Consider the following 22,692-nt stretch of genomic DNA (forward strand, 5'->3'; position numbering starts at 1 on the left):
TCATACAGAGTGAAGTAAGTCAGAAAGAGAAAAACAAATATCGTATATTAACACATATATGTGGAATCTAGAAAAGTGGTACAGATGAACCAGTTTGCAAGGCAGAAATAGAGACACAAATGTAGAGAACAAATGTATGGACACCAAGTGGGGAGAGTGGGGTGGGGGGTGGGGGTGGGATGAACTGGGAGATTGGGATTGACATGTATACACTGATATGTATAAAATGGATAACTAATAAGAACCTGCAGTATAAAAAAATAAACAAAATAAAATTCAAAAAAAAAAAGAATGATTTGTGCTGTCCGAATTCTTCTGCAATTTTCTTTAAAAAAAAAAATCCTTGATTATCTGAGGGGGGATAATGGTATCGATTAAATTTAGACTTCTATAATATGCACTAAAAAAAAAGACAACAGAAATGAGTGCATAAATTTCAAACTATTGGGTTGGGGGTGGGATGTAATGATTAAAACTATTCAGTAAATCCAAAAGAAGGCAAGAAACACGGAACAAAATAGGATAGCATATGTCATCCCCCAAATATGAGTAATTATGTAAGTATAAATGGATCAGCCATATAAACTATTAGATTAACTACATGAAGGTTCTGATAGCCAAACCAATCAGCTAAATCAGACTTAACTAATTAAATAACTTAAATAAATATATTACTATGCAATAAAAATCTATAAATAGACTAAATGCACAGATTAGATAAAGAACAAATCCAACTACAGGCTATTTACAAGAGAGACATGTAAAACATAAGGATCAAGAAGGCTGAATGAAAGCACGAGCACAGACATACTATGCAAATATAACCAATGAAAGCTAGTATAACTATATTAATATCAGACAAAATTAAGGCAAAAAGTATTCTTAGAGATAAAGAGAGCTCCTTCCAGTCACCGGAAAGATTCATAAAAACTTAAATTTACATGTACTTAATCTCATAGTGTCAAAATATTAATGTAAAAATTGACAGGAGTAAAGGGTCAAAAGGCAAATCCCCAGAGTGGAAGATTTCAATGTATCTCTCTCAGTAATTGACAGAAGAAGTGGACAAAAAAATTAGTATACATACAGAAGATTTGGAAATTTTAACAATGTTTCTAGCCAATATGACTCAATCAACATGTATAAATATTGGCATTCAACGAAGAATCCACATTCTTTTAAATTACACACGGGACATCTACAAAAACCGACTGAGGAAGGCCACAAATCAAGTCTCAATAATTTTAAAGGACCAGAATCAAACAGAGCATGTCCCCTGGCTACAAAGCCATTAATAGCAAAAAGATAACCTGAAAAATCCCTAAGTTTAGAAACTGAGAAATGCCATTTTTAATAACCTATGGTTAAAAAATAATAATAAATATTAAAAAATATTTTTGAACTGAAAAATCATAATTGTGCTTATAGGCTGTAATTAAAGCAGTACCTGGAGGAAAATGTTTAGATTTACATACGTACACACACACACACACACACACACACACGCACACACACATAATATATATACATATATTATAGAGTAGAAAAAAGGCCAAAAAATCAATGAGCAAAACATTTATTTCAAGAAGTTAAAAAAAGAACAGCCAAATAAGCCTAAAGAACGTACAAGAAGGACTAAATATATAAGAGCAGAAATTAATGAAACTGAAAACGTACATACAATAGAGAGCCAATAAATAGCCCAAAGTTGGTTTTTTGAAAGACTAATCCAATTAAAAAGCTTGTAGTACCAAGACTATAATTTGAAAAGAGAAGGTGTAAATAATCAGGAACGAAGAGGGCCATCACAGCAGATGCTGCAGACACTGAAGATAATAAGAGAATTTTGGAACAACTCTATGTCAGTAAATCTGAAGATTTATTATGAAATGGAAATATTCCTAGAAAAACATAATTTAACCAAAACTAACTCAAAAAGACATTTAGAAACCCTGAATAGTGTTATAACCATTAAAGAAATTAATTCCGTCATTAAAAATTTTCCTACCAAGCAAACTCCAGGCCTAGATGACTTCACTGGCAAGTTCTACCAAATATTCATGGAAGAAATAAAACCACTATTATATTAACTCTTCTGGAAAGCAGAAAAAGAAGAGACACTTCCTCAAAACCAAAACCCTGCAACCTAAAAATGGGAAAGAACAGGTCAACCTCACTCATGAACACGGATACAAAAATCCTAAACAAAATATTAGCAAACTGAACCCATCAGAATCCTCTCTGTAAAAGGCACCAGGGGGGGCTTCCCTGGTGGCGCAGTGGTTGGGAGTCCGCCTGCCGATGCAGGGGACACGGGTTCGTGCCCCGGTCCGGGAGGATCCCACATGCCGCGGAGCAGCTGGGCCCGTGAGCCACGGCCGCTGAGCCTGCGCGTCCGGAGCCTGTGCTCCGCCAACGGGAGAGAGGCCACGACAGTGAGAGGCCCGCGTACCGCAAAAAAAAAAAAGGGCACCAGGAATTGAAAGCCGAGATTCAAACAGTTTTGTGTATACCCGGGGGGCATAGCAGCATTATTCACAAGAGCTAATAGGTGGAATGAATCAGATGTCCATCAACAGATGATTGGAGAAACACATGATCTATACATGCCATAAAATATTACTCAGTCTTAAAAAGGAAGGAAATTCTGTCACATGCTACAACATGGATGAACCTTGGGGACATTATGCTAAGTGAAATAAGCCAGTCACAAAAAGACAAATACCGTATGATCCCACTTACAAGAGGTACTTTGAGGAGTCAACTTATGGAGACAGAAAGTAGAACGGTGGTTGCCAGGGGCTGGGGGAGGGGAGGAATGGGGACTTGTTGTTTAATGGGTACAGTTTCAGTTTTACAAGATGAAAGAGTTCAGGAGATTAGCTGCACAACAATGTGAATATACTTAACATTACTGAACTGTACATTTAAAAACGGTTAAGATGAAAAAAATGATTAAGATAGTAAATTTTATGTTATCTTACCGCAACTAAAATTTTAAAAATAAACAAATGGTATTTCTAAATACCAACCACAATTAGAAAATGAAATGTTTAAAAATGTATAATTTACAGTAGCACAAAATATATGCAGTACTTAAGAATAAAAATAACAGGTGTGTAAGACTGCTATAGATAAAATTATAAAACCGTACTGACAAACTTTAAACAAATGGGATGTTTTACTATGTTCCCTAATTGGAAGACATGGTGTTTTAAGCTGTCAATTCTCCCCTAAATAAGCTCACAACAAACTCTTATATACATAATAGATAAACAACAAGGTCCTACTGTATAGCACAAGGAACTATATTCAATATCGCAGCAACTAGAGAAGGCCCACGTGTAGCAATGAAGACCCAATGCAGCCAAAAATAAATAAATAAAATAAAATTATTTTTTAAAAAAACCGAACAGCTATGCTTACAATGTTGAAAGACATCAAACACAAGCTTGATAATATTTTCAGGGAATAGAAAACTATAAGTAATGACCTAGAAGATCTGAAGAAAAAACAAAGGGTACTTCTAGAAGTTTAAATAAATAAATAAATAAAAACTCAATGAATAGGTTAAATGGAAAATCAGATAAAGTTAAAAGAGAGAATTAGTGAATTGGAAAATAGGTAAGAAGAAATTATCCAGAATGCAATGCAGAGAGATAAAATGAAAGAATATACAGGAGAAGTTAAAAGACATGAAAGAAAAGCTCTAACACTTTTTTATTTTTTATTATTTATTTTTTTTGCGGTACACGGGCCTCTCACTGTTGTGGGCTCTCCCGCTGCGGAGCATGGGCTCCGGACACGCAGGCTCAGCGGCCATGGCTCACGGGCCTAGCCGCTCCGCGGCATGTGGGATCTTCCCGGACCAGGGCACGAACCCGCGTCCCCTGCATTGGCAGGCGGACTCTCAACCACTGCGCTACCAGGGAAGCCCCAGCTCTAACATTTTTAACTGGAGTTCCAGAAGGAGAGGCAAGAGAAAATTAGGCAGAGGCCAGGCTGAACCGATAATGACTCAGGCTTCCAGAACTGAAGAAAGACATGAATCCAAAGATTTAAGAAGGCCAACAAATCCCATGCAGGATAAATTAGAAGGAATTCATAACTAGATATATCATAGTGCAACTGTAGAGCACCAAAAACAAATAAACAAACACATAAATAAAAGCATCCAGAGGAAAAAAGACTACTTACATTCAAAGGAGTAAGAGTTAAATTGAAATTGACTGCAAGTGTAACAATGGATGCTAAAAGGTATAGAATGATATCTTTCTTGTTCTACAAGAAAACCACCAGCCTAGAATTCTATACCCAACAAGAATAAGAGAGAAATAAAAGAATGTTCAACTGATGAGGGTGAAATACAACTAGTTTCAAATGATGAGAGTGAAATAAACCTATTTTCAAACAACTCTGCTAGTGGAGAATTCACTACCAGCAGACCATCTCTATGGGAAAGGCAAAAGAAGGTACTTTAGGCAGGAGGAAGGTGGTCACAGGCAAGACTGTAAAGCAAAGAAGTGATACACACGTATACATACACACACACATATGCATACTCATATACATACACACATACATGAGCTGGAGCCAGCTCATACTGGCTTGTAAGAACCTATTGCTAAATCTCATGAGCTGGTTGTTAAACTGTTGGTAGCTTGAAACCAGCCATGGTGGGGGTATTTATGCCATGGAAATTGGCAAACACTACAAACCAGGGTTTTATCCCCCTAGAGATCTGGTTTCCCAGCTCACCGCTAGATAAATATAAATAAACATCAACTTCAAAAAACAATATCTTGTGAGGTTTAAAAAAACAAGATAGATTTAAAATTCATAAAAGTAATTATTGGGTTGGCCAAAAAGTTCATTTGAGTTTTCCCATAAGATGGCATGGACCTAGAGACTGTCATATGAGTGAAGTAAGTCAGAAAGAGGAAAACAAATAACATATATTAACACATATATGTGGAATCTATGGTACAGATGAACTGGTTTGCAAGGCAGAAATATAGATACAGATGTAGAGAACAAATGTATGGACACCAAGTGGGGAAAGTGGGGGGTGGGGGGTGGGGGTGGGATGAACTGGGAGATTGGGATTGACATGTATACACTGATATGTATAAAATGGATAACTAATAAGAACCTGCAGTATAAAAAAATAAACAAAATAAAATTCAAAAAAAAAAAGAATGATTTGTGCTGTCCGAATTCTTCTGCAATTTTCTTTAAAATACATACGTACACACACACACACACACACACACACACACACGCACACACACATAATATATATACATATATTATAGAGTAGAAAAAAGGCCAAAAAATCAATGAGCAAAACATTTATTTCAAGAAGTTAAAAAAAGAACAGCCAAATAAGCCTAAAGAACGTACAAGAAGGACTAAATATATAAGAGCAGAAATTAATGAAACTGAAAACGTACATACAATAGAGAGCCAATAAATAGCCCAAAGTTGGTTTTTTGAAAGACTAATCCAATTAAAAAGCTTGTAGTACCAAGACTATAATTTGAAAAGAGAAGGTGTAAATAATCAGGAACGAAGAGGGCCATCACAGCAGATGCTGCAGACACTGAAGATAATAAGAGAATTTTGGAACAACTCTATGTCAGTAAATCTGAAGATTTATTATGAAATGGAAATATTCCTAGAAAAACATAATTTAACCAAAACTAACTCAAAAAGACATTTAGAAACCCTGAATAGTGTTATAACCATTAAAGAAATTAATTCCGTCATTAAAAATTTTCCTACCAAGCAAACTCCAGGCCTAGATGACTTCACTGGCAAGTTCTACCAAATATTCATGGAAGAAATAAAACCACTATTATATTAACTCTTCTGGAAAGCAGAAAAAGAAGAGACACTTCCTCAAAACCAAAACCCTGCAACCTAAAAATGGGAAAGAACAGGTCAACCTCACTCATGAACACGGATACAAAAATCCTAAACAAAATATTAGCAAACTGAACCCATCAGAATCCTCTCTGTAAAAGGCACCAGGGGGGGCTTCCCTGGTGGCGCAGTGGTTGGGAGTCCGCCTGCCGATGCAGGGGACACGGGTTCGTGCCCCGGTCCGGGAGGATCCCACATGCCGCGGAGCAGCTGGGCCCGTGAGCCACGGCCGCTGAGCCTGCGCGTCCGGAGCCTGTGCTCCGCCAACGGGAGAGAGGCCACGACAGTGAGAGGCCCGCGTACCGCAAAAAAAAAAAAGGGCACCAGGAATTGAAAGCCGAGATTCAAACAGTTTTGTGTATACCCGGGGGGCATAGCAGCATTATTCACAAGAGCTAATAGGTGGAATGAATCAGATGTCCATCAACAGATGATTGGAGAAACACATGATCTATACATGCCATAAAATATTACTCAGTCTTAAAAAGGAAGGAAATTCTGTCACATGCTACAACATGGATGAACCTTGGGGACATTATGCTAAGTGAAATAAGCCAGTCACAAAAAGACAAATACCGTATGATCCCACTTACAAGAGGTACTTTGAGGAGTCAACTTATGGAGACAGAAAGTAGAACGGTGGTTGCCAGGGGCTGGGGGAGGGGAGGAATGGGGACTTGTTGTTTAATGGGTACAGTTTCAGTTTTACAAGATGAAAGAGTTCAGGAGATTAGCTGCACAACAATGTGAATATACTTAACATTACTGAACTGTACATTTAAAAACGGTTAAGATGAAAAAAATGATTAAGATAGTAAATTTTATGTTATCTTACCGCAACTAAAATTTTAAAAATAAACAAATGGTATTTCTAAATACCAACCACAATTAGAAAATGAAATGTTTAAAAATGTATAATTTACAGTAGCACAAAATATATGCAGTACTTAAGAATAAAAATAACAGGTGTGTAAGACTGCTATAGATAAAATTATAAAACCGTACTGACAAACTTTAAACAAATGGGATGTTTTACTATGTTCCCTAATTGGAAGACATGGTGTTTTAAGCTGTCAATTCTCCCCTAAATAAGCTCACAACAAACTCTTATATACATAATAGATAAACAACAAGGTCCTACTGTATAGCACAAGGAACTATATTCAATATCCTATAATAAACCATAATGGAAAAGAATATGAAAAAGAATACGTGTGTGTGTGTATAACTGAATCACTTTGCTGTACACCAGAAAGTAACACAACATTGTAAATCAAGTATACTTCAATGAGAAAAAAATAAAGCTACAGATTCAATGTAATCACAATCAAAATCCCAACAGGATTTGCTTTTCTGTAGAATCTGACAGTCTGATTCTACAATTTCTATGGAAGCGCAAATAGCAACAAGTAACCCACATCTTATACAGCACTTCTATGTGCTAGGTGCTTTTTACGTGCTTTATAAACACAACTTTTTTACTTCTCATGAAAGCCCCAGGAAGCAGGTAGTATATTATTCCCATTTTCGAGAAAAGGAAACTTCAGGGTACATGCTCTTAACTACTTCTCTAAAGGGTCTCCAACAATAGTCCTGAAGAAGGACAGGGTGGGAAGCCCTGCTATAAACTTGCTATAAACACTGCAGAATAAGGGCTCCGTGGTAAAAACAGACCCAACAGGGACCCTGGACCCACTGCAGAGGAAGCGAGGCCTGCGATGTGGAGGCAAAGACAGACTTTTCACAGATGAGGCTGGGGAAACTGGTTATTCGTGGGGAAAACAGGAAATTGGATTCCTCCTGATACAAAAATCAACTCCAGGTTGATAAAAGACCTAAACGTGATAGGCAGACCGAGGGAGCTTCCCGACCTGCGACCCAGGAAAGCAACTTCATGACTCCAGTTAAGGAAGGTTATTGAATGGATATAAAAAGCACAAATCATAATAAGGAAAACATTTCTAAATTCTACTGCATTAAGAATATCTGTTCATCAACAAAACACTGTAAGGAGAGTGAAAAGACAAGCCTAGAGTGGGAGGAGAGATCCATCAAAGGACTAGTTTTCAAAACATAAAAAAGAGAATTAAGAAGCCTCATAACCGCCAGCACACAACCCAATTTTGCCAAAAATGGGTAAAACACTTGAATAGGAACTTTTTATAAAAGAGGAAATCCAGAACTTTATAAAAGAGGAAATCCAGATGGCCTCTGAACATATGAAAAGGGGTTCAACCCCACTAGTAATCAGGAAAATGAAAATTCCAATCAACAGAGACAGTATCTTTCACCCCAGATTTATAAAGACAAAAACGTTATAAAGCTAAATTGGTTTGACAATAACCAATGTTAGCAAGAATGCAGAGTGCCAGGAACTCTCAAACATGGCTAACGGGAGTGGAAATAGAAACCACCACTTTGGAAAACAGCTGGGCAGAATCTAAGGGTTGAGGCCAAGCAGACTTGGCAGCTCTACTCCTAGGCATGTGCCCCACGGGGTCTTCTGGTAAGTCCCAAGATGTCCACTGCAGATTCAAGAGGCCCAAACGGAAAAACCCAAGTGCCCGTTGAAGGTATCTGGAGAAGTAAACCGTGGGGGCATAGTCATACGAGCCGTGAGAATGAGTGAAGCACAGCTTCACCCAACAGTAGGGACCATGCTGACAAATGCGGCATTGACAGAAGGAAGGATAACACACAAAAGGATTCCGTCCCAGCCCAGAGACAGGCAGGACCGGAACCGTGCTCAGGGCTGCATTCAGGTGCCGAAACGAGACAGAAAATCCAGGAAATCCGGGTCACAGGAGAACGGTTACCTCCGTGGGAGGTGGAGGGGGGCAGGAGCTATGATGGGGGCCGGCACACACTCAAGGGGCTTTTGGACTTGGCTGGTGGTCGTAAGTGGGTGTCTGCTTTAGAACTATTCACGGAACTGTTTAATGTACCTTTCTAAATGTATGTTCTATTTCACCACAAAAAAGAAAAAAAATGTCTAGGATAAAATATACAAAAAATGTTTTTCAAAACATTAACTTTTGGTTAATAAATCATGGATATTTTCCTCTTCTTTTTACCTTCCAAAACTTCCAAATTTTCTTAAAAGACTATGTGTTATTCTTCAATGAAAAAAAAAAAAAAAAGCTTTACTATGAAAAGAAATCCTCCCAACCCTCCAGGGCTCGCTCACAACTCACTTCCTCCAGGAAGCCCTCCCTGACCACCTTTCTCCCCCTTGCTTCCACGGATAGTCAGTTGCTGAACACTTTTCAGGGGTCTGCTCTGGTGCAGGCACTGTGCTAGACGCCGGGGCAACAGAAAAACAAGGCAGTCACGTTCCTGCTTCATGGAGCTCACAGTCTGGCAGGCGAGCCAGGCATTAGGCAGACAATAATGTAATTCCAGGATGGGAAATAAATACTACAAAGAAGTGGTGGTGCTGAAGGTTCTTCTGGAACCTCTTAATAAGCACATGCTGGGGCTTCCTTGGTGGCGCAGCGGTTGCGCGTCCGCCTGCCGATGCAGGGGAACCGGGTTCGCGCCCCGGTCTGGGAGGATCCCACATGCCGCGGAGCGGCAGGCCACAGCAGAGGGAGGCCCGCATACCACAAAAAAAAAAAAAAAAAAAAAAGCACATGCTGCCTTGCGTGGCTGCCATTTTTTTAGGTCACTTATCTCCTAACCAGATCGTAAGCCTTCCCACCTGATGGTTGCATCACCCCATCACACACACGCACACAGGCAGTGCCGGGGGCAGAGATGTGCTCACCAAGTGTGTGTGTGAGGGACGAGAACCGACCCCCTTTGACCCAGGGATGTGCTGTTTGGGTGGAAAAACATCAGACATGGGTCGAGGGTGTTCTGCACCTGTGTTCCCCAGCCGCCCCCTCCCCCGACTCAGCTTTAATCAGACCAGGGCAGGGCGTCCTCTGCCCCCAGGAAGAGCCGACGGGGTGCACGGCTGGGGCCAAAGCCGCTGTGCTCCCAAAAAGGAGGAGGAGGAGGCTTACTTGGGTTTCTTGACATCCGTCATCTTGGTGTGCTCTCCAAACTCCCGCTTCAGGAACTCCTCCAGGGGCCCTGACTCGTAGGGCCGAGAGCCCCGGAACACCTCATCCTTCATGCGAAAGTACACACCACGCATGTAGGCCATGGACTTGCCTAGGAACAAGGGGGTCGGAGGTGCGGAGAGACGCGAGGGCTGCCCTGACAGGGGGCTGGAGCCCAGGAACCAGAGGGGTGCGGGGGCGGATTTACCAAAGCACCAAGCAAGCTGGGGCTCCTGGGACCATCCTCTGCAACCTCCCCCACAGGCAGAAGCCCCCTCAGCGGCCCCAAGGCTCGGCACTTAATCTTGTACTCGTAATTTGTATTTTTTCTTTAAAGAAGGGGTCCTGAACATGTAAAAGCTTATAAATCTAGATCCACCCCATTTGCCATGGGATAGAAAGACCAGCCCTGTCCTGCGAGAACAGACAGCTTCCAAGGGGCAGGTTGCACCTCACAGTACGGAGAAGCTGCCCAGCACGCCTCGGCCGGCCCAGGGGTGTGCAAGCGGGGGGCTGCGGAGGGGAGGGCTTCTGCCCGCAGGAGAGGTTGAACTAGGCGCCTTCTCAGATCCCTTCCATAGCCCCCGGGCGCCTGAAGACCCTGGATGGGGGATAAACGCCCCCTGAAGAAGGAAGTGACCCTTTTCTGGAGGAGAAACTAGAACCTCTGCCCACTCTGCTGCACGCCCAGATCTCATGCCCCGCGGGCGGAGGCCAGCCCTGAGCTGGCCCTTCTCTCAGGGGAGACCCGAGAGGGGACGTGGGGCCCCAGAGGCCAGGGGACGGAAGTCCAAGCAGCTTGCCTACTGATAATCCTCCTCTTCCCAGAGCCCCATGGGACGCTGCTCTAGGTCACCCCCTGGGCTGGCTGTGCCCCATGTCCCTCCCACACACACCCTGGGCTGCCGGCCCGTGGCCTCCTCACACTGGGAACACCCGGATGCCTATGCCTTCCCCCCGGGACCCGGGGCTCCTTGAGGTGGGGCGTGCACCTGACTCAGCCCTGCACGCCTAGCACCCAGCACAGGCCTGGCCTGAGGCCTTGATGTCCCGGAGGGGGAGGGTCCTCTCCTGGTGCCTTCAGATCTGCAGGACGAGTTGGAGGGCACGGAACCCAGCCCAGGCAGGGACCCCCCAGTCAGGGATGCTGAGACAATTCCCGCCGGGCGGTAGCTCGTTTGGAGGGGGCCCCCCACATGCAGCATCTCGCAGCCCAGACAGCTCCATAAAGGAGACATCGCTCGAGCCAAGACAAGGCCTACCCGGAAGTCCGTCCAGTAAGCAAAATGCCCCGTCACCTCTGGGAAGTTGTAGCGACAGCAAACTGCGGGGCTTGTCTGTGTCGCTGGGGAGAGCTGGGATGGGCGTGCCTGGGACTCCTAGCCCCAGCAAGCCCTCCAGTGGGCCATGTGACTTTGGGCCACCTCTCCCCCCAGGGCCTCCACTACCCTGTGGGTAAAATGAAGTGTGCAGACTCGGGCTCTGGCACTTGTGACCCCACCGAATCTCACTCCTCACTCCTGAGGCCACCGCCCCACCCACCCTCAGAATGCTTTTCCTCATTTCCAGCAGCTCTGAGGCCCTTCTGTGTCTGCCTTGCAGGGTCACGGCAACCGGTATAAAAATGCTCCCAACGCTGAGAGTGAAACCAGTTCTGCCCTCTGCGGCTGGGTGGGCATCACCCTAGCCCACCCCCCAGCCCTTCCTCCTTCCAGCCTCGGACCCCAACACCCCAGCCACCCCTCCAAGGGCCTGTGGGCCCTCCCCTCCCCCATGACGTTCTCCGCAAAGCTCGGAGAACAAACTCAGCCCAATTTGAGGGCAGGTCTCAGCCCCACCCCGTCCTGCCTCAGCAGCCCAGGGGCTGCCCTCACTGTGCAGGATGGCCAGGGCCAGGATGCCCCCCGTGCTGGTCCCCGCCACCCAGTCAAAGAGGTCCTTGGTGGCGATGCCCGAGGCCTTCTCAATGGCGATGAGGAGCTGGATGATGACGAGGCCTTTCACGCCCCCTCCGTCCAGGCAGAGCAGGTGGTCGCGGCTGTGGTGGGAACAGCAGTGGAGAGAAGAGGGTCCCATTACAGCCGGCACTTTGCATGCCGTGTCCCTGAGCACCTGCCCCGTGGTGGCCGCTTGAGCACGTGGAGACCAAGCCCTGCGGAGCTCGTGTGCTACCGGGGCTTTGGGGAGGCGGCAGCGAAGTCAGTACAGGAATAAACACAGTACTTCAGGAGGCGAAAGGTGCAATAGAGAGACAGATACAGGAAGGTGAGGGCAGCAGGGGGCAGGGAAGACTTCCCTGGCCACGTGCCACCTCGGCAGACGCCTGGGTCTGTCTCCCCCACTTTGAACAGGGGCTCCCCAAGGCCACTTGGTTTTGGTCGGATCCAGGTCCCCAGTCCCAGACCTGACCCGAAGCAGGTGCCTGATAAAAGTCTGTTTGAATTAAACAAGGCTGGGGGAAGGGCTGCTCTCCCGCGGCCACAAGGAATGGGTGTCCAAGAAGGTCAGGCCCCTCCAGCCGGGTGGGAGCAGCACGGGGGAAGGACCGTTTGTGTGTCAGGAGCCATAAGGAGCTTCCACCAGCATGAACTCACTTAAATGCCCCAAACCCCTTCCACGTGGACACCCCCCGTCACCCTGCGCATATCTGTGAGGACACGAAGCTCCGAGTCACACAGGTGGATCTGGACCGGGGTCTGTGGACTCCCGGGTCACACACTCTCCAACACATCCTGACCCATCTCCCTACGCCCCTGCCCCAGGGAAGAAGGCCTCTATCATCTGTGCTCAGACCTGGAACCTTCCTTCCGGTCTCCTCCTCTTCTTTCTATCTCAGCTTAAATATCACCGCTGAGAGAAGCCTGCCCGATGCCATCGGGACGCTCCCGCTCAGCCCGCTCCTGCCCCACCCACTTCTGTGGTGCAGAGCCCTCCTCGCTGCCATCCGCAATTGCTTTTGGTCACTTGTTTGCTGCCTTTCTTCCCCCGCTGAGGGCAAGGCCCGGCTCTGCGGGGCGAGAGGGTCCCACGGACACACAGCTGGTAGACGAAGGAGCCTGCGCGGCCCGCCTCCGGGATCCCTCGTCTTTTCCTGGACGAGCTGCCCAGCCCTGCAGCAAGCCCAGAGCGTGGCAGAGGAGGCGGTGCTGTCGCCGGAGGCCTGCAGGGCCCCTGGCCAGGGAGGCTGGAGCAAAGAGGCAAGAGACCTTTCTGAAGATGTGGGGCTGGCTAGGAGGGAGCCGGGCTGAGCTGGGTGGCTCACAGACCTGCGTGGGGAGGTCCTCACAGGGGTGTCCTGACTCTTGTCTCAGCCTCACCTCTAGGGAGGGCGCTCAGGCTTATGCAGACTCCCCAGTCCTGCTGGAGAATCTGCCGCCTCCTTCCTCTTACTGGCGGAGAGCTGTCAGTCCTCCCTCTGGTACCCTGCTCGGCCCCTGCGCAGGGGTGTGTGTGGGAGGGGGGCGCAGCGGGAGGGAAGGGGGAGACAGCCTATAGGGCAGGTGCACCCTCAGGGCACATGGCACAGGGTGGCCGAGGAAACGAGTGGGCTACAGCAAGGGGAAGCCAAGCCTTCTGACAAGGAGAGGCCCAGCTACCTATGTGGCTGCCTGGTCCTGGGAGCTGCTTCTGGGAGAAGAGAGCTCTCCCTGCAGGGGAGGGCACTAGGGGTGCAGCCAGGAGGGAGCCTGCAGGAGTAGAAAGGGCATGGACTCGGAAGCCCTGGGCTGAGTCTGCTCGTGTGACCTTAAACAAGTCACTTAACCTCAAGTTCTGCATTTGCAAAACAAGGTTACTAATGCCTCCCTAGGAAGGCTGTTAGGAACGCAGGATAGTAAAAAACAGAGAACAAATAAACCACCTCCAGCATCACAGGGAAGGGTGGAGAGAGAACAGCTGATAGGAAACATGTTTGTCCTGGTAACTCGCCGAGCTGGTGGGCACTGATTCTGACAACCACTATCACCAGGGACTGTCCTCAGGGACAGGGCTTGGGTTTCTTCTCTTTGTACCCATCACGCCAGCCTGCTTCCTAGAATGGGCCTGGGTATACGGCAGATACTTGGGGAACCAACCCACCCACTAGCTCTCGGAGGGAGGCGGGGTAAGGAGTGGGTAGAATCAGAGGGAAGCAGGCTCAGCATCAAGGCAGCTGAGGGCTCTCTCGAGGAGAGCTGGGCCATCTCCCCCGACAATCCATGACAGGGTCGGAGAGAGAAGGGACAGGGCCGCAGCCAGCTCCACCGTGCGGCCCGGAGCCGGCACGGTGATTGATGGAGAAGCAGGCCCAGCCTCCCTAAAGACTCAGTCTCTTTGCTGTGAACTACAGAGAGCGCGAGCTACCTTGCAGAGCCAGATACATACTAGAAAAAGTCCCACGCCTGCTGCACGGCACCCAGCAGAGGCCCTGTCCATGAGCCTGCCCCCGACACTTACGTCCGCCTCTCGTCCCTCATGGAGCTCAGGATGAAGGCTGGCTTCCGGGCCCGGGAGATGTGCATGAGGTCCTGCAGTTCTGTGAGGCACAGGGCAGGGTGGGCTGGGGCCAGGCACGTGCCACTCCCCGCCACCCCATGGGTCCTGAGGGCAAATCTGGAGCTGTGCCCTTACCCCACTGTCCCTAGCAGGAGCATCCGCCTCCCACCCCCCTGGAAGGGCTATTCATCCCAGGATACAGCAGGGCCAGAGGCCACAGGCCCCTCAGGGAGCGAGGGGCTGGAATGCAGAGGGGAGCCCACTGCTCTGGGAATGGCGCCCCACCCTGCCCGGCCAGCTCCTGATTTTCCTGTGTCTTCCTCGCAAAGCCCCGAAGCACAAGCACCCCCGACGTGCCCTGTGTGTGCAGTTCACAAAGCGTTTCTTCATGCACAGGAGCCGGTGCTGCTGACAGCCACCATCACAGAATCATTACCCCCAACTTACAGATGAGACTCAAAGAGCTTATATGACTCGTCCGAGGTCATTTGGCCAAAAGGGGAGAGTTAGGACATTCCTTGGGGTTTAACTCCATGAAGGAATGGAGATATCCCGACCACTTTCCAGATACCTCTTGCCCTGATCCCAGGTCTGCAAACTTCCTCAGCGGCCTCAGATCGGATGCACCCACCCGTGGCATCCGTGTTTTCCCCTGTGCCCAAGGCCCACCCCACGCCCACCAAATGGATTAGCTGCCCTCCTGACAAGCAGCCCGGCCCCAGGTTGCCTGGCCCGGCAGTGCCACGTCATCCCGATTCTGACGGGCCCTTCCCACAGCTGTGCATGGAGTCTAGAAGCAGCAAAGCGGGACGGCAGGCTGCCAGGCAGTGTGTCTCCCCCTCACCAGGGCAAGTGGCCAGAGTGGACAAGATAAGTGGGAGACCGGCCAGGAGAGGCGTGGACAGAGCACCAGGGAGAGGGACGTGCAGCTGAGAAAAAGGAGCCGAGGGGACTAGAGCTGCAGCTAACTTGGGGCACAGCGGGCTCTGCGGACCCCCTAGGCCCAGGGCATTACCCATCTGACGCCGCGCCCCAGGCCCACCATCCAGCCTGGCATGGGTGGCTGATTGCCTGTAAAATTGAGAGATAACGATGGGGGGCAGGTCCTGAGTGGGGAGGGGCAGGAGGAGGAGAGAGGCGGAGCCAGAAGGACTAACTGTGGCTGCCAGTTAGTCCTGAGCTCCAGGGTTGGCCGGGCTATCCTGGCTGAAGATGCTGGTGTCTGATTCGCCAAGAGTTAAAAAAAAAAAAAAATAGCGCCACCTTGCCAAGGATCGGTCTCTGACTGCCCTGTTCAGGCAACCCCACTCCCAAACAATCCAGGGCCCTGGGCGGGCCAGCCCACCGGAAGCCCAGAGAAGGTCCCCGCCTCCTCAGGGGCCGTCCCCACGGACACCAAGGATGCACGGGGCAGATGCCGGTTGCCTGGCCAGAAGGTCACCAAAGGGGCCGGAAGAGGAGCACACAGGCCCCAGGCCTGACAGAGATCCAGCAGCGTGGCCGAAATGCTCCTGGTCATAGCCAGAGGGCCAAGGGCTCTGAGCCACCACCAGCACTCCTCGCTGGCCACCCGAGCTCCCAGGGCACAGCGAGGCCGAGAAAGTACCCACCTCCTGGGCGTCCAGGGCACCCTCTCGGGGGAAATGGACCACGGGCCACTAGCCAGGGACCCCAGCAGCCTCCGGGCGCCATGCGTTGCTGGCTGCTCCCGAGGCTGACGAATGCCGCCCATCCTCCTTTGCTTCCTTCAACAGCTTCTCCCCTGGGGCCCCGTTTCCTTCCCACAGGGACTGCTCTGACCCAAGGGCCTGGGCGCCAGGTAGAGGAGGGGAGCTGCCTACCTAGGCTGCTGAAGCTGATCGCTGGGGGCTGAGATCTTCCCAGGGAGAAGAAGGAGCGCGCTGCTGCGGGGCACCGCTCCGCCGAGACCCCCTGCACGCGTGGGGAGCGGGAGTCGGCCCCCGCGGTCCTCAGCAGAGTTAGCAGCGCCTTCCTGGTGACGACTTGTCATGTTCGCGGAGGGGGAGAGCGCACAGGATCAGAAACTGTCGATGTGCAAGTGAGAGGTCCCTCCCTGGCACACATGGTCCCCTCTCCCAGGCCACCTGCATACGTGGGGGCGTCGGGGATGCCCCAGAGCCCTGATCCCACCCTGACAAGGCGTGCTGACTCTAGTCTGTTATATCCAAAGCAGCCGCCTGGGGCTGGGGCGGGTCCTGGGAGTCGGACTTGGAACGTGGAAGGAGGAGGTCGGTGCTGCCTGGCCCGGGTATTTGAGGAACCCCCGCTTTCCCTTCTACACCAGTCAAGAAAGCAGGACTCCCACCTCCACGTTCAGCAATTCTTGAGGCTTTCAGAGCTCAACAGGAACAAACCAGCCAGTGGGCATTTACTCCCATCTAACGGATGGGATAACTGAAAACGCACATGCATGCACTGCACACAAGCTTGCTTGCAAACGCTATCAGGTACACACCCACAGCAACCTCCACAGTTCCCCGGAAGCTTCCAGAGGGCGCCAGCCTTCTGGTGAGGAGGATCTGCTCCTTCCAGGCCTGAAGCCAAGGCTCACTGAGCCAGCACGCAGCACATGCATGGTGCCTGTGTGCACGAGGGGTGCACACGTGTCATGTAGCACATGCCTGTGTGCATCGGGGGTAACACGTGTCATGCAGCACATGCATCGGCTAGTGGCTGTTCTTGCAAGTGGTTCCGTCAGTGAATTCCCCAAGAGTGGGACAGAGGGCTGCTCCTGCTGCCTACCCCGCCCCCCACCCCCCAGAGTCCTGGCACCCTGAGGCAGGATGGTGGCCGCACAGAAGAGGACACTGCCTTGGCAAGCCCCCTGGGGCCCCCATCTAGTGGTCAGGGGCCTTGTTCTTGGGAAAAGGAAACTTCCCCTCTGGGCCTCCCAGGGCTCCTAGCCACTCTGTGCAGGGAGCAACTGGGGGCGGGTGTGGACAGGACGTGGGCAGCTGATGGCTGGGACTTCCCTGCTCCCCAGTCCCTGCACCCCACACCCACCCCTGCCCAACTCTGGTCCCAGAGTGTAGAGCACATACGTTTGCTATTCTTGGAGGCTATGAACGCAGGAGTTTCTCCAAAGTCATTCGGGATGTCCACCTCTGCCCCAAACACAAGGAGGGCCTTGATCATCTCCATGTTGTCTTTCTGTTGGTGATGGAGTGAGAGGGAAATATGCAACAGCTCAGGGAAATGAAGACAGAAAGGACCCCAGCCTCTTCCCCTCCAATCCGTCATCTTGGCGGACCTCTCACCAGCATGGGGAGAGACACTGGAACCCTTTTGACTCCCACCGCAGTCAATCCCATGTTGCACAGCCTACAGTTTGAAGGCCACTGCCGACAAACAGGCTTACAAGTATCCCCAGGTGAGAATTTAATAACCCAGGTAGAAAATGGAAGTGATTCACCCAGCCCCCAGCCCCGCCAGCTCCTCCTCTAAAGAAGCAAAACATCTGACCCCCGACCCAGGAGCCGTGGGGCCACTGAAGGGTCAGCTGCTGGTCGCTTGCAGGAGAGGGTAAGTGAGGAAAGGCCCCCATCGAGTCCAGGGGCCCGGTTCTGAGGGGGAAACCGAGCACATATCCTCCCTGACGGCAGCCCCCTCCCCAGAGAATACGCGGTGAACGTCTGGAGGCTGGGCAGTGGGGCCGGGCTGGGTGTGGTTGCCAAGCACAGACCAAAAGACTGGCTGCCAGGAGACCTGAGCGCTGGGCTTATCACCTCCCTCTCTCGGGGCCTGATTTCCTTGCCTAGAGAATGAAGAGGTGTGTCTAGAAAGCCGTTTTCCAAACTGCTGTTCATGCACCATTAGGATGTATATGGGCACAGGTAAACGTGTGTTTTAACCATTAGTTATGTATTTCTTCTTTGGTTACCTTTTATTTGTGGCACTGGTTTACCACCTATGGTGGTAATGTAACAGTTCCTTCAAAATAAATTTAAGTGAGCTTAAAAGCAAGCCAAATTAAAGCAACGATTAAGTACATAATTGTAAAAAAGTGGTTCGTGAAGCCGCCAAAAACTGCACACATGGTATGCAGGTGACTGGAGTATGGAAGCAATGGCCTATGTCAGCAGTTCTCAAAGTAAGAACTGTGGACCCCTATGAATACGGAGACCCTTTAGAGGGTTCAAGAGGTTAGAACCATATTCATGAAAATATCAAGGTGTTGTTTGCATTTGCACTGTGTTAACTTTGGCACCGATGGTGTAAAAACAACTGTGGATAAAACTGCTGGTGCCTTCGCATGAAGCAAGGCAGCGGCACCAAACTAACAGTCATCACGCTTTTCTCCTCTGCCACGCACTCATCGTAAAAAGTAAATTCACTCATTAAAAAGCCAGCTTCACTGAAGAAGGCCCTTGACGAAGCAGTAAGAAATGTTAATCTTATTAAGTTTCGACACTGGTGTATTCCGTGTCATAAAATGCACAGTATGCACAAGGCATTTCTGTGGCGAAACCACGTATGATGGTTGTCTCGGGAAAAGCACTGTGTGACTGTTTCAGCTGCAAGCAGAATGAGCTGCTTTTTTTGCAAGAGAAACTGTTTTTAGTCGAGAAACAACTGACAGACAAACTACAATTGTTCAGCGTTGGGTATCTAGGAGGTATTTTCTCAAAAATGAATGCGGTGAGCCTATCACTTCAAGAAAAACAGCTGGCAGTATTTTGTGCCAGTGATAGAACTCAAGCTTTCAAACAAGAACTGGAATTCTAGAACACTGCTCTATGCCATGATGGGCTTGACAGCTTCCCCCAATTTAAAGAGTTTTCTGATGAAATTGTGGTGATATTTACAACTGTGGGGTTTTGAGACTGTATAACAAAATGGGTCAACATTTGGTAGCTAGGCATACTCAGCAAACCAATATTTTCCAAGGATGACACGAAGTCGTGCAGGGGTAAAAGATCCAGGCAAAGTGCAAAAGATGCCAATGGTTTTCACTGTAACAGAGAGTGAAAAGTCCGAGGAGATGATTTCAGAATGTCCACTGCAACCAACTTGTCAGAAACTACCCCTTGTCAAGTTTTGGAGCAATATGAAAGAATATCCAGAGGGAATTCCCTGGCGGTCTGGTGGTTAGGACTCCACGCTTTCACTGCCAGGGCCCAGGTTCAATCCCTGGTTAGGGAACTAAGATTCAATCCCTGGTTGGGGAACTAAGATCTCGAGGGCCACACAGCGTGGCCCAAAAAAAAAAAAAAAAAAAAAAGAAGAGGGTTTCCCTAGTGGCGCAGTGGTTGAGAGTCCGTCCGCCTGCCGATGCAGGGGAACCGGGTTCGCACCCCGGTATGGGAGGATCCCACATGCCGCGGAGCGGCTGGGCCCGTGAGCCATGGCCGCTGAGCCTGCGCGTCCGGAGCCTGTGCTCCGCAACGGGAGAGGCCACGACAGTGAGAGTCCCGCATACTGCAAAAAAAACAAAAAAAAAAAAAAAAAAGAAAAAGAAAAAAGAAAGAATATCCACAATTATCTGCAAAGGTACAACTACATATCTTTTCCAACTATGTACATATCTATGTGAGGCCAGAGTTTCTTCATATTTTTAACATATGCAGCAACATACTGAATAAATGTAGCAGAAGATAGGAAAATCCATGCCTTCTCTGAAGCCAGGCATTAAAAAGATTCACAAAAATGTAAAACGATGCCAACTCTTTTCAATTATTTTTTGTTTTGGAAAATAAAGTTGATCTTCCATAAAAATGTTACTTATGTTAGCATGGGCTTGGTAAATTATTGTTATTTTTAAATGAATTAATAAGTATCTTGAAAATCCCTCACTTCTAATTTCTAATATGGTAAATATGGATAGATAAATTCAAATAAACAGTCTTTGAGATCCTCAATAATTCTGAAAAGCATAAAAGGATCAAACAGATCAAAAAGTTTAAGAACTGTTCAACTACATAATTCAAAGGGCCCATTCAGTGCTAAAAATGTCCACAGTTTTATTTATAGTTTCAGTCTCTTGGGCAACATCCCCTCTACAATTATGACCTTTGGTATAAAACAGGATGTCTTCGACTTTGTCCTAAATCTCCTTCTTTTAGAGTTCCAAGGGAATCTCCTATTCTATCACTCCGAGACATGTTGAACAGAATTATGGGTACATATGGTTTGCTACAGTTACACACACACACACACACACACACACACACACACACATCTGTAACAAATAACACTCCCTCCCTGCATTTAGTATGTTCATGCTGTAGTTGTCTAACCAGACTGTAGGGGCTTTAAGGGCAGGAACTGTGCTCTCTAATAAACCAGCAAAGGTGACCAGCACCTACCATGGGCCACCAAGATGTGTAAGCAGTCCCGGCCTTCCAGGAGCTTGGCATCTACCAGGGAGATAAGGGCAACATGCAGATGAATCGTTTTCCCTGATGATGCAGGGAAGGAGAACGAACGTCTCGGGGAATGCTTACTCCATGCCAGGTCTTACATGTGCTGCTTAGACATCCCTCATAGAGTTACCGGGTGTCTATCACTGAATCCACTCAACCACTCTGTCAGGTGAGTACCAACACCTCCATTCTCCAGATGAGGAAGTCAAGGCTGGCAGAGGTGATGTGAGTTGCCCAAGGCCACGGTCAGTAGCCAGAGCTGTATTTTCCCCTCTCACAGCATCCAGATGTCACATGGGGGCATGGGAATGAGAGGTCCTGGAGCGCAGAGGAAGGGGCTGTTATTCTGGGCTCAGAGCGGGGCATGCCCCAGCCCTGCTGGTCGCCTGCACCCCTGCCGAAGAGGCAGTAAGCCCGGGGCTCACCGACATGGCCAAGTGCAGCGGCGTGTTGCCGTGCTCGCCCCGGGCTTCGGCGTTGGCCCCGTGGGTCAGCAGCACGATGACGCAGTCGAAGCGGTTGCGCATGACGGCCACGTGCAGGGCTGTGTTCCCCACGGAGCTGGTGCCGTTCACGTCGCAGCCCCGTTTCAGCAGCAGGCGGGCCATCTGCGGAGACAGGGTCCCGGCCCGAGTCAGCAGGGTACTCAGAGCAGCTGCGGCCTGTGGCACCTGGTGGCACCTGGGCAGGGCCACTTCCTTCAGGTCTCGGGCCTCTGGAAAGCTCCAGCAATGGGAGGAGCCAAGGTGGCAGGCCCCAGTTCTGGGGGTGGCCCCAGACCTTGCCTCCCACACCGGCCGCACCCCAGGAACTAGGGGACAAAAAGCGGAAGCTGTGGTGACTTTTTCAAAGGGCTTCAGGGTCCTTTCCTGGAGCTCACAGGACCCCATCCCTCCCTGCAAAGGTTCCTCTGGGCCCTGCCCCAGAACTGCCCCACTCCCTGCCACCCTGCCTGGGACCCTGCAAAGGTATGACCCCATCTGGGCCTTGGCAACACACACCCCTGCTCACCCAACAGCCCCGGAGAGCCTGGACTTTGGACTCTGACGGACCTGAGCCCAAAGCTCAGCCCCACTTCATCCCCATTGTCTGAGCTTGGAAGGGTCCCTGCACCCCCGTGCACCTCAGTTTTCTCTCTGCTGTGAAAATGGGAAAGCAAGCTCCCACCTCACAGAGTGTGCTGACACGGAACATGAAAACATACAGCAGGGCCTGACTTGTCGTCTAGCTCCTGGTGTGAAGGTATCCACAGTGGTTGTCAATCTCTTCCCTCCTGGCCTGTCACATTTACGAGTATCCCATCATCTTTGAGGGCATCCAGTGCACTGATAGCTGTGCTTCCTGGAGATAAGTGATCAGAGACCTCCATCCTCCCAGGGGGTCAGAGCTTAGCTCAGGGAGAGGCCTCAGAGGAGATGCCAGCCAGGCTCTCTACAGACGAAGCTAGAGCCACCATCGTCATCACCATCAGCATCATCACCATCCATCACCTTCTGTTTGCGAGGCGCTTGACAATTTATGAAGAGTCTTCTCACGCACTGCTTTGCTGACTTCATGACACCTCCACAGGTAGGCCACAGATCCCCAATTCACACATGAGGAAACTGCAGAGGGGACACTCGCCTGCAATGCCAGGACATCATCCTTCCTTGGGCTTATCTCCTGGGCCCTCAAGTGCCACCCTCAGAGACCTCTCAGGAACCTCCTTTCTATAGGTAGCTAAGGAACAAAGGGCTCTGGGACCCTCCCCGTGCCCCGGCTCACCCTCAGACCTGCCTACCTCTGCGTTCTTGGCCCAGTGGAGGGGGCTGGCTCCGTAGCGAGGGTCTTTGCTGTGGATCTGGCTGCTGTCCATGCTGAAAATC

The 22,692-nt window shown here is 49.2% G+C and overlaps 1 protein-coding gene across 15 annotated transcripts in view; it reads right to left on the bottom strand.

Moving 5' to 3' along the window:
- The window catches only part of PLA2G6 (phospholipase A2 group VI), a 33,691-nt gene extending 11,005 nt beyond the window's left edge, over positions 1 to 22,686 (bottom strand). For 9 of the 15 annotated variants that reach the window (XR_008617586.1, XM_055085306.1, XM_028490614.2 and 6 more), the window contains exons 1-7: positions 22,608 to 22,686; positions 21,253 to 21,435; positions 17,507 to 17,615; positions 16,286 to 16,447; positions 14,406 to 14,484; positions 11,846 to 12,009; positions 9,933 to 10,083 (exon numbers count right to left, since the gene is read on the bottom strand). Coding sequence is in view for 14 of the 15 variants with exons in the window: in XM_055085306.1 (XP_054941281.1) it covers positions 9,933 to 10,083; positions 11,846 to 12,009; positions 14,406 to 14,484; positions 16,286 to 16,447; positions 17,507 to 17,615; positions 21,253 to 21,435; positions 22,608 to 22,682 (923 nt within the window). In the remaining variant the exon portion in view is untranslated. Of the gene's footprint in view, positions 1 to 9,932; positions 10,084 to 11,845; positions 12,010 to 14,405; positions 14,485 to 15,288; positions 15,516 to 16,285; positions 16,490 to 17,506; positions 18,284 to 20,770; positions 20,822 to 20,908; positions 21,146 to 21,252; positions 21,436 to 22,607 lie in introns of those variants that run through there. The other 6 variants (XM_028490617.2, XM_028490618.2, XM_028490619.2 and 3 more) reach the window with 6 other exon arrangements.
- Positions 22,687 to 22,692: the final 6 nt, after the last annotated feature.

Source organism: Physeter macrocephalus, chromosome 6 (assembly GCF_002837175.3).
Source record: "Physeter macrocephalus isolate SW-GA chromosome 6, ASM283717v5, whole genome shotgun sequence".
NCBI classification, from domain to species: domain Eukaryota; kingdom Metazoa; phylum Chordata; class Mammalia; order Artiodactyla; family Physeteridae; genus Physeter; species Physeter macrocephalus.